General features: G+C 44.2%; 2 protein-coding genes across 3 annotated transcripts in view; one reads left to right on the plus strand and one right to left on the minus strand.

Moving 5' to 3' along the window:
* The window catches only part of LOC115402252 (neurofilament heavy polypeptide-like), a 5,283-nt gene extending 1,962 nt beyond the window's left edge, over nucleotides 1-3,321 (plus strand). The window contains exons 3-10 of the mRNA XM_030110766.1: nucleotides 32-82; nucleotides 246-287; nucleotides 698-739; nucleotides 811-849; nucleotides 1,086-1,196; nucleotides 1,273-1,308; nucleotides 2,802-2,843; nucleotides 3,072-3,321. Of these exons, the coding sequence (XP_029966626.1) occupies nucleotides 32-82; nucleotides 246-287; nucleotides 698-739; nucleotides 811-849; nucleotides 1,086-1,196; nucleotides 1,273-1,308; nucleotides 2,802-2,843; nucleotides 3,072-3,226 (518 nt within the window). The 3' untranslated portion in view covers nucleotides 3,227-3,321. The remainder of the gene's footprint in view (nucleotides 1-31; nucleotides 83-245; nucleotides 288-697; nucleotides 740-810; nucleotides 850-1,085; nucleotides 1,197-1,272; nucleotides 1,309-2,801; nucleotides 2,844-3,071) is intronic.
* Nucleotides 1-15,282, minus strand: part of clvs2 (clavesin 2) — a 15,369-nt gene extending 87 nt beyond the window's left edge. The window contains exons 1-6 of one of the 2 annotated variants that reach the window (XM_030111008.1): nucleotides 14,686-15,282; nucleotides 13,609-13,783; nucleotides 12,365-12,475; nucleotides 11,983-12,215; nucleotides 11,581-11,679; nucleotides 8,220-8,375 (exon numbers count right to left, since the gene is read on the minus strand). In XM_030111008.1, coding sequence (XP_029966868.1) covers nucleotides 11,586-11,679; nucleotides 11,983-12,215; nucleotides 12,365-12,475; nucleotides 13,609-13,783; nucleotides 14,686-15,074 — 1,002 coding nt within the window. In that variant the 5' untranslated portion in view covers nucleotides 15,075-15,282 and the 3' untranslated portion in view covers nucleotides 8,220-8,375; nucleotides 11,581-11,585. Of the gene's footprint in view, nucleotides 1-8,219; nucleotides 8,376-11,580; nucleotides 11,680-11,982; nucleotides 12,216-12,364; nucleotides 12,476-13,608; nucleotides 13,784-14,685 lie in introns of those variants that run through there. The other variant, XM_030111009.1, reaches the window with a different exon arrangement.
* Nucleotides 15,283-15,922: the final 640 nt, after the last annotated feature.

Raw genomic sequence — 15,922 nt, forward strand, 5'->3', positions numbered from 1 at the left:
ATGTTCACTGGATTTTTTTTTTTATTTCCAGAATCAGCTGTAAAGAAAGAGAAAGTTAAAGCTGCTGCAGCGACTAAAAAAGGTGAGAAACCTTCGACTGACTGTTTCTCCTGTCTGAAGCTCCGTGCAGCTGTTACACATCTGTCACACAGCTGTTACACATCTGTCACACAGCTGTTGCACATCTGTCACACAGCTGTTGCACATCTGTCACACAGCTGTTCATTTCCTTTTTTTTCACCCAGACAAACCTGTGAAGGCGAAAAGCCAGAAGGATCAGAAGAAAGGTAAACCACCAGGAAGCCAAACCAGGAGTGTCACACATGAGGCCATGCTTTCAGGGGGGTTGTAAAAAATACCCACAATGCAACAGCTGGACCAGGATGAGATTTAAGGACTCTTCATTCCAGAACGTTTCAGTCAAAATGGTTCCATGTTTTTGTGCTAAAGCCACAAAGCCGGAGCGTTTTCAGTGATTTTGAGGTCGTTGTCATGGAAACGGAGACCCAAAACACTATGAAGGGGTTGTTTTCAGTGGAATTGGTGGTCGTGTCACCTGGAGCTAAGTTTAAAGATGGTTTTGTGAGTGTTTCACTGCTGTTTGAGTCCAGATGAAGCTGAGCTGATTGTGTTTGACACTCCTGTGATAAATCAAGTCATGTTTACCTGCTGACGGCGGATCTTCTCACCGTGACAGAGGCAGCAGCTGTGAGACCGAAGAGGAGATCTGAGAGGACAGGTGACAGAATTTAAACCAGGTCTGAAGCGTGATGGGAGGCTAACCTTTTGCTTTTTTCTTCTTCATTTCAGAAGCGTCAGCTGTCAAAAGCAAAGTCAAAGATAAAAAAGGTCAGACGAGTAGTTTCAGACGGTTTTATCAACTGTTTTAGGGCTATGATCACATTTTATTTGAAACAGAGAAGTTACTTTTTAATCTGATCAATGTGAGGTGTTTCTATTTTAACATTATAATGTGTAAAAACACATGATGAATAGTTAAAGCACTCGAACACCAGCGATGCTACGATACATCCTGGTCTTTTCAGAGAATCCTCGGCTCTGATCCATTGTGAATCTTGTTGCAGAAGCAGGAAGTCGTCCTCCTCTGCTCAGACTCAGAGACCGGCTGGAGGCCTCCAGGACGACGAACGACACGCTGAAGGAGGAGAAACCCTCCAGACCTTCATCGGAACAGAGTAACTCGACTCTCGGCTCACAGACGCTCCAATCAGAAAGCTGCAGCTGCTCATTCTCTTCTCCTTCTGCTTTCAGCTAAGATCAGAATCAAACCAGCGGCAGAGAAGAAAAGTACGTAGATGTTTCAGTAGCTCGTCTCAGCTGCTCATAAGTGTTTGGTTCCCATGGTGATTAATTAACAAAGTTCTCCTGAAAACACCAAACTCAACTCCCTGAAAACCCCTCAAAGATCCTTAGAATACAGACCATGAGTGGAGGAAACTGCAGGACGCTTCATCTGTCCTTCCACTTCAAGGACACTTCAGCACTGAGACAGATGGGCATCAGACCACCACTTGACTGACAGACAACACTCATCCTACTCCGGACCAGAGAGTCTCCTCCTGTGCGCCCGGTTCTGCAGGCCTCTGCCTTTTAAAAGGGGGTTTTTCCTTTAATTGACCCCAGAGGCGGAGGTGGGTCTCAGTACAGAGGGGGCGGAGCATTCTCGATGGGCCCATATGACAGTAATTTCACCATTCAAACAATCCCTCATGCTGCCATCAAACAACACACTAATGCTCACGTTTATTGAGCCAAGTCTCAGAAAGCAGAATGAAGTCACAAACTTGTTCTGAAGAACAAATACACATACACATACACATACACATGCACGCGCGCGCGCACACACACACACACACACACACACACACACACACACACACACACACACATACACATGCAGTCTGACAGGTGTAAATCTCAGAGCGTCCGCTGTCCATGGTCCTGAAAGCTCAGATAAAAACTCACTGGCTAAATCTGTACCTGATACAGCTTGAATACAAAATGAACACAGCTGGTCAAAATTTACACAATCTATTCAGATAGATACAGACACAGCTATCTATATCTTTTGGAATTCACGTATATTAGGAAAAAAAATAGACTCGGCGGTCTCTGATAGTTGAGAGCAACACAAGGCACATTCACATAGTCAGGTGTTAAGACCACAGCATTCTGATAAAGATAATATTTTTGAAGGTTTCACTGACTCACCAGTGGCTCCGATGTTTGGTTTTGGGTAGTACCGCTAGCGGCTAGCATAGTGTTTAGCATACTGTTGAACTTCCCTCCAAAGAGTTCAGATCAAGTGCAAAAGAAAAAAACTCCTTCATGCCGCACAGCCAATCAGCGCTGGCTTACAGCTCTGATGCATTCAGGAACAGTCATAATGTAAGAATTGGCAAATTGGAGCCCACAATCATATGCTATACCTTCTCGTACACACTGCACATTTTATTATCATAATTTATTAACGAGTAAATGTGAACACATCACAGGAAACAGGGCCCTATGACCTTGTGGGCCCTGGGGCGACCGCCTCCTTGCCCCCACTCTGGCTCCGCTACAGATTGACCCGATCCTTCAGAATAAGAGTCCAAAACACTGCAGAACCCTTAAAATCATGTCAGAACCCAACCAAATACGAAAACCGAGAACCTCCTCCACCCCTTCCTCTGCCTTCTCCTCCTCCACCCCTTCCTCTTCCTTCTCCACCTCTTGCGCCTCCACCTCTTCCTCTTTAGTTTTCAGTCTCTCAGGATTTTTGTCTTTTGTTCTTTCAGAGCCTCAGGCTGAAGATAAAACCCCAGAAGAGAAGAAAACAGGTAAAAACCACTGTTCTCTAGTCACTTCTTAAAAATTGGTCAGTAGGGACTTTTTAATTAGTAACAAAAATAAAGAGCAACTTTTTAGAAACTTCTCAGATGAGGAACTGCTAACTTTTCCTTTTGCCACTAACTTTTTTCAAAATCAGTAAAAAGTAAGCAACTAGTCCTTGTCGTCACTGACCCCCCCCCCCCCCCCCCCCCCCCTGCTGTATTTGCCCCCCACAGCTCAGAGGTTCTTCCAGTGTGTCTACTTCCCTGGTAAAGGTTCTTCATACCCGCTGCGCCCCACCGCCCTCCCCATGTCGCCCGCCATGTTGCCCCCGGCCGTCCGGTCCATGTTGGAGCAGCAGCAGAAGGCGACCCGGGCCCCGGGGCAATAACCAAGCAAGCTGCCCCCCTCCCCAGCCAGCGGGGGGCAATGACCTGCTGCATTATCTGCACCCGCAGGAAAAACTTCGGACTGGGAATGTTTCTCTATTTTGAATGTTTGGAGCTCCGGAGATTCAAACTCTCCGTTCATCAACACATTTCTTCTTTTTTTTTTTTTTATTTTTTTTTTTTTTTATTTAAACTTTTTTCCTGACAAAGTTTTCCCATGAAATCTTCAACCTTCTTACAGAGTTATACCTGTGAATATTGAAGGTTAGTTACACTGTAAGCATGCAGATGTTGGAGAGTTGAATCCCTGGAGCTCTGACACGGAACCCTGTGGCCTCGATCCCGTCACGGAACGTTCTGTAGCTCCGGACATCTGAAGGAAAACGTATCAGGAGGCTACAATGCTATGCTAGGCCACTGTTAGCTATCAGTTTAAAGACTGGAACGCTGCACTAAACGGTTTTAATCTAGAATTTTTCAGAGGTTTAAAATACTACGCTAGGCCGCTCTAGCTCTAAATCTAGACTAAATGCTATGCAAGACGTTTTAATGGAGTGGAACACTGAGAAAATATTTTTTTAAAGTGGAACTCAAACAAATAGGAATTTATGACAAAACAAGTGAGTTCTTTGGGCTCGTTGGGATAATTTGTCATAAAAGTAATAGCATTTTAGGGTGGAATTTATTTAATACTGACAATTTCCCTGAATTAGATTCACAGACATTCAGTTGAGCAGTTTATGCTAGCAGGTCCAGTTCTTGAGGAACCAAAAAGACGTAGCTGCATTTTTTTTTTCTTTAAAGTTTTCATGCTTCAGAAATCACCTGGGAACTCTTAAATTCTGCATGAAGCCAATCGCCATTAGCGTCGTAGCCTCGCGATAGTTTTGGCTTCGGTTTGTGCAGCAGATGTGCCGGCGATGACTCGGCCCGTTCGGGGACAGGAAGTGAGCGCAGGACCACTTTGACGTGACCAACCGACGAGACGCCGTGATGTCAGTGGATAAATGTGGATCATCGGCTTGTTTACGAAGCCCGTCACCTTTTTCCCTGGTTTGTTATCATTTACCTCATACGGAGCTCTGATGTGCCAGTGCCAAGACGCAAGAAACCATTGCTAAGCTAAAGTCGCTAATGTGGTCTTATTCTACAGAAGAAAACCGGGCGGAGTTGTTGCACCCGTCCAGCGAGTCACATCAGTCTGCGTCGTTTTGAGGTTTCTAAGATTCTCTTAACTTCAGAAAATGAAGCTAAACGTTGAGACGATGCGAATCGATTCAACGATAGCAGAAACCGAACCTCAGTCGAGGTCTCCGATTTATGTCCAAGGTCCTGTTTACAAGATGAGTCAAATGAAAACGCTACGTCTTTGAGTTTTCATTTGAGAAAGGTTTTGATTTTACACAGCAACGTTTTGAAAACGATGTCTGTTTACACGGAAATGGCAAACACTAAACATGTAGTTAGAAAGTGTTTGAGGGGGCTATACAGCACAGAACCAGGAGCAGCACTTCAGAAAAGCTGTGTTTTCCTTGTTTCCATGGAGACACATCGGAGCATTTTCAAAAACTTGCGTTTTCCTCTTTTCAATGGAGATGGCATCAGCATTTTTGAAAATTTGATTTACTCATTTCCATGGAGACAGTGTTGACATATTTTTGGAAAGTTGCATTTTCTGCCTTTCCATGGAGGTGGTGTCACCGTTTTCAAAATGATGTGTTTTCCTCCTTCATATGATGTTGTTGGGGTGTTTTTGAAAAGTTGCATTTTCCTTCTGTCCATGGAGAAATACTTTTGGAGCTTTTCCAGAAAGTTGCGTTTTTCTTGTTTCCGCAGAGACGGCATCGGAGCATTTTCAAAAAATTGCTTTTTCAGTGGCTCCCAGCTCTGTTGTCATGGAAACAACCTCATGTGGCCGTGTGGACCTCAGTTGGTTCAGGTTGGGGTGGAAAGAAGAAAAACATTTTCACGGAAACAGAGATTTCAAAAAGTTGTGTTTTTAGTGGCTCCAAGCACCACTGTCGTGTAAACAGATGTTTTCACGTAAAAATGTTGAGTAAACTGGACCTAAAAACTAGTATGGGATGTTCTGCTTCTGCTGATGTTTAAATGATATGAAGTTCACCGATCTGCCATCAGAAGTCAAGTGAAACGTGTCACCAAGCTAATGTTAGCAGCTAACACCTGCTGGTGTCTTTATTCTGGTCAGAATGAAGGAAACAGAACAAACGTTGGTTTCATTCAGACCTGTGGCGTCCATCTAAAAACATCAGACTGCAGAAGAATGAAAAGTGAAGCTCACTAGAGCGCTAACGCTACCAGCTAACACTGGAGAAAGTCTTCACTTCCTGTTTGAATGTCACATTAAAGGTCTTCGAGCCCAGAACAAGTTCTGTTTTTCATGCAGCTTGCTCTCGTTCAGACCTTCTGAATCTCTAAAGACTGATGTTTAACCTGCAGCGGGCTTGTTTGAGAAGCAACAAACAATCAATGCGAGCAGTCAGAAAAATGTTTAAAAAATAAAACTTTAAAATAAAACGTTTATAGGATCTCAAAATTGTGCAATGCTGTTTTAATGCTCTGGGTGGCAGCAGTGAGTTATCACTGCACTCAGTTCCAGCAAAAAATCATGTAAATTAAAAGTAAAAAATAATAATAGTGCTATAAGATATATAAATATATATTCAACATTGATAAAACAAAAGAGCAAGATGTTAAAAATGCGAGTGTAAACACTTGTTGAATCTTGTGGTACAAGTGGAATTACAGCAACAGATGGAGCTGTGGCTAGCTGGTTAGCATGTTAACTGACGAGTCTCTTTCCTTCTTAATATTATAGGTAGAAACATTATTTTTAATGTACAGTATGGAGTAAACGTGTAATACTGCTTTGGTGCACTGGGTGGCAGCAGCAAGTCACTTTTTGAATGTTACGTACTGTATCTTTAAGTGTGACAGACTGTTGTAGACATTTTCTTTAGTTTTTTTCACGCTGCCTTTTCTTCGAGTTCAAGTTAAATCTTTTAGTTGTGACTGCAATGTTTCAGGTTTTAAAGTTGTGTTTGAACGACCCGTGACAACATTTTCATTTTTTTCTTCTTCTTCTGCATGATCGTCTTTAATTTAAACCATGTTGAATTCAGCAATTCCTCATTTGATTCTTCATTAATTGAGTAACTTCAAATATATAATTTTCTTTAAACATCGTTTCGATAAAATAATCCATTAATATTAGGTGAAGTTTCACATTTTACCACCAAGTGGTGCATCAAGTCACCATGTGTCGAAATGATGGTTGAAAATGTAAATATGAGGCAAGAAAATAAATACAAGTTAAAAAAAAATTGCTGAAGATAGAATGTTTTAAAAATACATTAATAAGGGAGATGAAAATAATCCAACAGTAAACTTCATTCAGAACAGGACGTTCTGCAAGTGTTTATAGGTGGTCAGTAGTGTGAATGTGCTTCAAAATGACCTGCAGTACCTCTCTGTACCACCAGATGGTGAAAAGAGTTGATGAAGCATCTGGCCACTCATATTCACATTTTAGATCTTGGTATTTTAAGCAATAAATTACTCAAAAAAATATGCAAGTGTGGCTAAAAATTAGTTTCTCACAAGTATGAAAATGAAGAATGGAGTATTTTTCAAGAAAAAATGTAATTTGTCCGTTTATTTCAAATGTTTTCTGTATAGTTTCATGCTTTACTTTTTTTTTCTTCAAAAATCTGGTTTTTGTTTGCATCTTTTGGTGAAAATCCAAAATGATGTTCTTGAGGGAATGGAAAGTACGAGAACACGACTCCAGGATGTTCTTCAGAGGAACTGTGGCTTGATTTGATTGTTCCGCTGTTTGATGGGCGCCAGTATAAAATCAGCTGAGGAGGAGAATCTGTGATGCTGTAAAAATACTGTAGATAAAAGGGTGTTTGATTGACGAGTGTTGCATGAACGATAGAAGAGCGTGACGACGGTTTGAAGATGTTTCACTGACGATCTTCACCAACATGCTCCTTCAAAGAACTTGAATAAAAATGTTATTTCAAAATTTTTTCAATGACTCTTTCTTTAAATCAACTCAACTAACAAATTAATATCAGATTATAGAGCATCTTCCTCTTCTAACATCAGATAATAGAGCATCTTCCTCCTCTGACATCAAATTATTGTTCCGGTGTGTGAGACGGAGGCTCAGATGCAGATGGGTAACAGACACGGGTGAAAGTTTAAGAGGTTTATTGAACAGGTAGTGAGTTAAACAAGTCAGAGATCTGGGTCCGAGGGCCGAGTCATAAACTCTTGCAGCCAGGCGGGGAGACAGGTGCTGCACACCTGCAGTCCTGGACGGGTCAGAGATTCTAGCAGCCAGGCGGGGAAACAGTCTGGGAGATGAGTCTGGGCAAAACCAAGCTCTAGAGCAGTCAGGTGAGCAGGAAGGCAGGCGAGAGAAAGACAGGGGTGGTCCAGGCTGAAGCAGAGGAGAAGACGAAGTCAGTTGCAGCATGGACAGAAGACTTAACACAACAAAACTCTTGGACACTGACTGAGGGAGTTCAACGGTCCGGCACTGGAGAGTGGGCAACAGGCAGCTCAAGTAGACAGAGGAGCAGGTGGAACAGATGAGGCCACTCTCCGAACAGGTGACTCCAATTAGCTGATTGAACCGCCCACACCACAGCCTGCTCACCTGCAGACAGAAGGGGAGGAAAAAAAGCAAAGCAAACCCGCTCCATAGTGGCTGAGGAGCAGGCATGACAATTATAGAGCATCTTCCTCCACTAACATCAGATTATAGAGCATCTTCCTCCTCTAACATCAGATTATAGAGCATTTTCATCGACTAACATCCGGATCTTAAAGCATCTTCCTCCTCTAAAATCTTTTGTGTTTGTTAGCAGTTGTGTGTCTTCATCATTTTTTTTTTGTCCACAGTGATATATCTATGAAGCACAATTTACAAATGTGATGTCAAATTACAGAAACATTCCACTCTGAAGCTCTATAAAACATTTATTAGGATTAATAATCCATTCAGAGCATTTATACATTCTGATGAGAGCTGGAGTTCATCTGAAGCGTGTGTGTGTGTGTGTGTGTGTGTGTGTGTGTGTGTGTGTGTGTGTGTGTGTGTGTGTGTGTGTGTGTGTGAGACTGGATTCAATTTAAAATAAAAAAAGACATTTTTCTTCATGAAAAAGTCAAAATACTAAACTTTTTTATACATGCGTGAATAAAAGAAACGAATACATTTTAAATCCAACAATCACTCGGTAATAGAAACAAAAAAAAAATCTACATTTTTGCACATTTTTCTTTCATCATTTCTGTGGACAGTGGAAAATATACATCCAATAATTCAAAAGGAAGAGTGAAATGAACACTGATATGGAGAAAAGATGAACTTCATGTTGAATTTTTCAGGTTAATTTCAAAGTAAAACACCAAAAACCTGGAAGGACTTGGAACATTTTTAAAGCTGACTCTTATTCTGAAAGGAAATGAAAATAAGGAACCAAAAAGCTTCCAAAATGTTTAGATTTGTCCCAATTTCCTAAACTCCTATTGAGCTCTGAAAAGCTCCATTTCAGTTCAAGTTTCAACAAACTCATTTCAAATACTTTGAAAATACTTTTTCACATGAACGGATGGAAGCAGCAAACCAAACAACTTCCTGTTGTCGGAGTGTGGATCCAGGTTGAGTCAGCGCAGCCTCCAGTGGGCGGGGCTTTTACGCTAGGAGGTCCTGAATGGTCCTGGGACTTTCAGAATTCTACATTTTGTGGGTGGGGCTTATATAACTTTCAGCATTGGGGGTGGGGCTTTTCGAACCTTAGCTCGTGGGCTGAGACTTTTTGAACTTTAGCTGGTGTGGTAGGGCTTTGAGCCTTTACCAAAGCGGGGTTTTTCAAACTTTCAATCTTTAACCTTAGAGGAAATCTACTGCAATTCCAACCTGAAAGGGGGCGGGGCTTTGGGAACTTCTGCTCTTCTGACCAGAGAACAACTTGTAATTCTGAGTTGTTAACATTCAAATATGTTTTTCTGAAGTCAGAACTTTGACGTCCCACCGAGCCGGGAACGCACCATTTGGAGGAAGAGACAGAACAACAGGGAAATAACATTCCAAATGCTGAAATACCTTCAAGAAAAAGAAATATTTTTGATTCGTTTACATTTCTGATCACCCTTCCTCCTCAAGGTGAAGAGCAGCAGTTCTCGTGAAATACTGACAAGAAAAAAAACGGATCTCTGAAAGCACCACAATGAAGAACCCTGTGATGCAATAAAAGTTTCCATCAACAAATATTTTAAATACTGACGGAAGGAAACAAAACTGAATCCTGAAAGAAAAAAAAACGGAGTGAGTTGAAATCACTCAAATCTCAAGCAAGCTAATCGTTACTGCTAGCAGAGAGCAACATGTTCTGTTGTTTAACAGACACCATTCGACCATAACTGAGGAAGCTGAAGGGATTAGCCTCAAAGCTAGCAACAGCCTTAAACCTACACAGAAAGATAAGTGGTGATGTTAGCTTCAGAGCTAGCTCAAAGCTAACATCACCTTCAAACCTCTAGGGAAAGGTAAGTGGTGATGTTAGCTTTAAGGTTAACTCAAAGTTAGCATCAATTTCAAACCTGCAGGGAAAGAGTCATGTAAATACTAACTTCAAGGCTAATTCCCATTACTGTATGCAGTACCCGAAGAGCATATTAGCCTGTTGGCTAAGGAATACAAGACATTGGTTATTTTATGTCTGTAGAATAATAGTTATAAAATGTACAATAAGTGAAAGTTACTGCTTCTTTTTCAATAACATAACTTTTCAAGCTCTTTCATTTCATCACACTTTAAGCTTCTCATGAAGAGTTTAGCATTTTGTTGGCAAACATGCTAAAGAGCTCAGTAAACAACACAAGGAACGCTGACTGTGATTAGTACCAGTACGTGATACAAAGCTAAGTTACTGAGCTAGTGAATATATTCTAACCCTTAACTATGTATGAGCTTGTTTGCGAACAGAATATTAAACTTTCATCTGAAATTATGAACGACATCTTTAGTGATTCAGTATCAGACAGTTATCAAGCCAAGAAATTAAGTTAGCATCTGCATGCTAACTTCCAGTTAGCTTGTCAGCAAAATAAATAAAACTTTGGCTGTTTTCGGTGTTGAAAATAGTTCCAAAATCTCTTCCAGTTACCTTTAACTATTAATGTCTGTCTGTTCTTGATTGTTTCTGCGTTTGACGTACTGAGAAATGTGACACAAGCTGCTAGTCCACAGCTAGCATACAGACAAAAAGCTAGTTCTGAGTTTTTCAATGTTCTAGAACTCCTGAACGATGTGACCGTGAGAACTGTGGGAATATATTAATATTTAAAAGATGCGTGTTCCACCAAACAAGAGACTTCACAGTGACTTCGCTAACAAATATGTGCAGATTTCAGCATTTTGTGTTGACAAGTCAGCCGAAAAAGTACCAAAACTATTTTAGTTACAGTATAATTTTAGGAGTCTGAAGTAGACAAACACAATAAAATGTACGTACACGTCACTTAACGCACACCGATCAGTAATGCTAGTTAGTATTTAGCTTTGGATGTGTTTACAATTCAAATTTAATAGCTTGAATTTGAGCTGCAGAGTAAAACAATGTGCAAATGAACCAAAGCTAAAAAAGATCAAATGGGACTAATGTCCACGTAAACCAGCAAAACGCGGCAGTGCAGCCCTTGAACGCCTCATTCCTTTAACGTTACGCAAATCAATCCGACGTGGACGCTTGGCGGTGGGAATGTTGGACAATTATTGCCAGACATACGACTGATGTGTCACACGGAGCCGCTCGTCATCCTGCAATGTGTTCAGGGACATCCTGTCGCTTTTTGGCTTGTGCCAGGACAGCAGTGCATTCTGGGACATTCGGGTCAGAAAAAGGAACCAAGGAGATGATTGACAGAACCGAGTTGTTTTCTCCAAGATAGAACTGATAAAGAACCAAGATATACCAAAAATACCAACAAACCATCCTGGTAAATCTACTTCCTGTTTGGGTCCGTGAGTCAATCCTCCAGCCAATCAGAGTCTGTATTTTGATGTCCGCCTTTTTCCTCTCTCCATTTATTCTCTGAATACAGGAAAAACGTAGCGTTTCCTCTCCGCTGTAAGCTATCTCACAGTCTGTTGAGTTGGCACTTGACAAAGAAGTACAGGAATGAATCAGGAGAACCTCAGGGTTCTCTGCGAGGAACCCCAATTCCCTCTGTTTCTCCTGCACTTCCTGCAGGAACAGATAGGGGGTGACAGTTTCCACTGCAAGCATGTGTGTGCGAGTGTGTGTGTATGTATGTACAGGTTCAGTCCAGCGACAGCAGAGGTTGCGTGTTCTCCTCGTCGCTCTTGGTTCTGTCGGGTCGTTTCAGGACTCCGGGTTCCACCACCGACTGAGACCTGCAGGGGAAGAGGAGGAGTCAACCACGGTGCATTCACTGTTGGCTCAGAACTCACAGTTCTGTCTGGAAGGTTCCCAGTCAGATAAAATATAGAAAAAATAAATTTGACTTCCTGGTTCATGAAAGTTGGTGGTTTGGTAGCCTTTCTCAAGGCGCTGTAAGGGGTCATGCTAGTTTGAGCATGATGTGTTAGGAAAAAATAAAAAGCTAACCACATTCAGATTGGCACTATAATGCCACACAGCACCAGAAGGTGTAGCAAGCCACCACAGAAGAAGAGAAAGGGGAGGACTGGTGTTACCTCTTCATGGTCCTGGGGGACAGATTCTTCTCCAAGTCGCGCTCAAGGTCCTGGACTGACAGCGTGCAGGACTCGGGGCAGTACTCGGCCTCCTCGTCGTAGGCGTGGTCCAGCAGCGTCCTCGCCCACGTGCCCATGTCGTACGGCGGCATCATGCCGCCCAGCTCGGAGGGGAGGATCTCCGGGTGAAGGAGCTGGTGGAGGCTGTTCAGGTTGTTACCGTGCATGAAGATCTGGATCAGGACCAGAACACCAGGAGTTTTTATTAGATAAGGGCTGATGCTAACAGAGCAACTCACTGGGTTTTACAGGTGTACGACACTCAGCTAATGCTGAAGCTAGCAGTAGCATGAGTGAGCATGATGCCAGCTGCGAGCCTCACCCTCTTCCTGGTCTTGTCTTTGAGGAACGGTCGGATGACGGTGTAGAGGGCGTGGATGTACCATGGCTGGTTCACGAAGTGGATCCCTCCGAATCGGGCGGGAAAACTGTCCTGTGTGAAAGACACGAGTGAACGTCATGCACAGCGAGAAAAGAGCACTGTTCCCCAGGTTGGCTAGTTATGTTCTCAGGTTAATGTGACTTCAAGTTGAGTTTTAATTTTAATGTAAAACAACAACAACAACAAAATACTAACAGCATGACTTGGCATGTAGACATGCTAATGCTAAGGCTAATAGTAAGATTCAGATAGCAGGATATTGAACAAAAGCATTGACTTATTTCAGTCAGCAGTATAGAGAGATTAAAGGTTTAGTGCTAATCATGCTAATGCTAATGGAGAATAGCTACTGAAGGTGACAGTAGCTCAGTGGCTGAGAGGAGGAAGTGACAGCAGCTTTTCTGTTATGTTAGTGATAACTGAAGGCTCAGAACGCAAGAAGTGCCTCCAATAGTTAAAATTTAACCTATATAGTTTAAAATATAGCTAAAAAAAATCAAGTTTATCTAAAGTTAAAGTCTGATCTCAAGATGGACAAAAAAAACGGATTAAACGAAACAGTGGAACCTCGAGGCTTCAGTCTGACACTCAGACAGTAGACGACATTTAGAGAGTCTCTGAACCTCCATGCACAAACTTTCCACAAAATCCACAAAATCCCAACTGTCTGGAGCCGCTTCTCAGAGAACTTTCTACAGATCCCCTCAAAATGTCATGGAGGAAACCCCCCAGGGTAAAACGTCTCAGCCTCATACCTACAGTCCTTTGACCAAGCCCTCAGAGACCTTTCTGACCCCCATAAACCATCATGGAGGAAACCCCTCAGGTAAAATCTTTGGGTCTTGTACTTGTAGCCCCTGGATTGTGATCTCAGAGAACTTTACAAACTTCCCCCCCACCAGCAAAAAAACCCTTTCAATTTGTACCTGCAGCCCCCCAATAGTGATCTCAGAGAATGTTCCACAGATCCCCCCCAACAACCATGGAGGAAACCCCCAACACAAACAAACACAAAATCCTTCAGCCTTGTACCTGCAGCCCCTCGATGCTGTTCTCAGAGAACCTTCCAACCCCCCCCCAAAACCACTGTGGAGGAAGTCCTCCAGGTAAAACCTTGGGCTTCATACCCTCAGTCATGTTCTCAGAAAACCCTCCAACCCCCCTTCTCCGCAGGGTCCTGGTACCTGCAGCCCCTCGATGGCTAGCCGCAGCATGCTGGGAGTCAGCTTGGACGCCTGCTTGAAGGTGAAGTTGCTCCAGTCGATGATGAGGACGAAGCCGTTGACCTGCAGTTCTGGATCTTCGATCATGGACTCCAGAGACAGAAGGATCGCCCGCAGGATGTCCACGAAGGAATACCTGAGAACGAGGAGAACGTCAAAAAAGTCACACCGGCCAATGTCTGGCAACAGGGAGGCAACTGTTTCAAGTGAGAACCAAAACCTTTCATTTGTGTTTCTCAGAGACACTGAAGTCACCTTTTTAAAAAACTTTTTGAAATGTTGTAGTGGCAATCTTTCAAAAGTTCTAGAAAGTTAAATCAATCAGACGACATCAAGCTTTCAAAGGAGCCAAAATTCTGACAACAAAAAACCTTCCATGGGTTTTGGTTGTTTAGTTTACACACAACAGTCCGAGAACGTTCTTACTCCATCTCCATGGAAACGCTAGAAAACAACTTCTCAGAAACTCTGCGCACTTGGTGAGTCTGTCCAAGTCGATATCCACGTTCTCCTTTTGGTAATGCTTTGAGTACATTGTTCTACATGTTCTCCTGTTAATTTTCAGAGTGTATTGTTCTCTGCGTTCTCCTTTTGTTAATGTTTAGAGCAGGGATGCCCAATTCTGTTTCCGGAGAGCCCCTCCCCAGCAGGTTTTAGCTCTCTCCCTGCTTCAACACACCTAATTCTAATGATTCTGGTTCAAGCACCCAACAAAACCCAGTGATGAGTCTCTCATTGCATTCAGGTGTGTTGAAGCAGGGGGGGAACTAAACCATGCTGGATAGGGGCTCTCCAGGAACAGGACTGAGCACCCCTGGTTTAGAGTGTATTGTTCTCTGTATTCTCCTGTTAATGTTTAGAGTGTATTATTTCATTACAAGACCAAGCAGCACCAACTACTGGAACAATGTGAAAAGCACATAGTTTCCAGAATGTTCCTGTGTAAACAGGAAACTATTCTGACACAAAAACGACACCCTTACTCCACCATGCAGCCACCTGGATGACCTGTGACCCCCCACTGTGGCCCCGTCCTACCTGCTCTGGTCCCAGTTGGCGGCGAACAGCACCAGGATCTTCCTGCCGTAGCGGTCCAGGTTGGCGAGCACTCCGGGGAAGCCGTCCTTCAGCGCCTGCTTGATCCCCGGGTCGGTGGCCTTCAGGTTCTTGAACATGTCAAGGTTCTGCTGCCGGTACTCGAAGTACTGCGCCAGCAGGCGGAAGGCCTCGAAGTGGTTGAACTTGCGTGCCCGGAGGAATCTGAGGATGAAGGCGTCGTCGGTGCGGAGGAAGCCGATGTCCGGCCGCGTGATGATCATGTCCCGGACCTCCTGGATGTCCTGGTGCAGCGTGTCGGGGTTCTCCTTCAGCTCCGCCTTGGCCTTCTCCAGGGTCTCCGGAGAGAGGCCGGCCTGCAAGTGAGTCATGGCGGCCCGCTGCTCCTCCTCCTCCTCCTCCTCCTCCTCCTCCTGTGGCTGCAGGAGCAACAGGGCCGGGGCGCTCCCCTCGCCTCCCCTCCCTCCCCTCCCCCTCTCAGACTTCAGACGGAGGCCTTCTGCTCTGCTCACGTAATCCGCCCTGAACAGACGCTGCTGCTGCTGGTGCTGCTGCTGCCGCCGCGACGCTCCGGCTGCTGCTGCTGCTGCTGCTGCTGCTGCTGCGGCGCATCGCGCATCAACACATGGCTCCACTTTTTAAGCGCACGCTCCCAAATGCGCCTCCGGATGTGTGAAGTTCAGGAGACGTTCCGCGTCACGGATGTGGAGAACATCCGAGGAACGGCGGCTGGACGCACGGCGGCGTCCCCTCCGTGTGGAAGCCTCCCCTCCTCCCTCCCGCACTCTGTCTCTCTTTCTCTCTCTGTTGAATGATGACGCTCCGCAGCATCACCGTCCGCGGCACCTGCTACACCACCAGCGCCATCTTCATCATCATCATCATCACCAGCAGCATCCCTCCGCCTCCAGCGCTCGTCTCCATCCACCGTGTGACTGATGCGCCGCCGCCGCTCAGTGCACTGATCCGTGCGCACGTCTCCGCGTTTCACTCAACCTCCTCCTCCCCCTCTTCATCATCACCATCATCATCATCATCATCATCATCACCACCACCAGGAGGATGCTGGGAGTCAGACCTGCCGCTGCCGCTGCCGGGCTTCCGGCCGGTATCACAGGTGTCCCGCGAGGTTTTGTTCCCCTTTTGGAGGAGAGGGGTGGAGGAAAGAGGAGGGGCGTGTGTGTGTGTGTGTGTGTGTGTGTGTGTGTGTGTGTGTGTG

The sequence above is a fragment of the Salarias fasciatus genome, chromosome 15 (genome assembly GCF_902148845.1).
Source record: "Salarias fasciatus chromosome 15, fSalaFa1.1, whole genome shotgun sequence".
NCBI lineage: Eukaryota > Metazoa > Chordata > Actinopteri > Blenniiformes > Blenniidae > Salarias > Salarias fasciatus.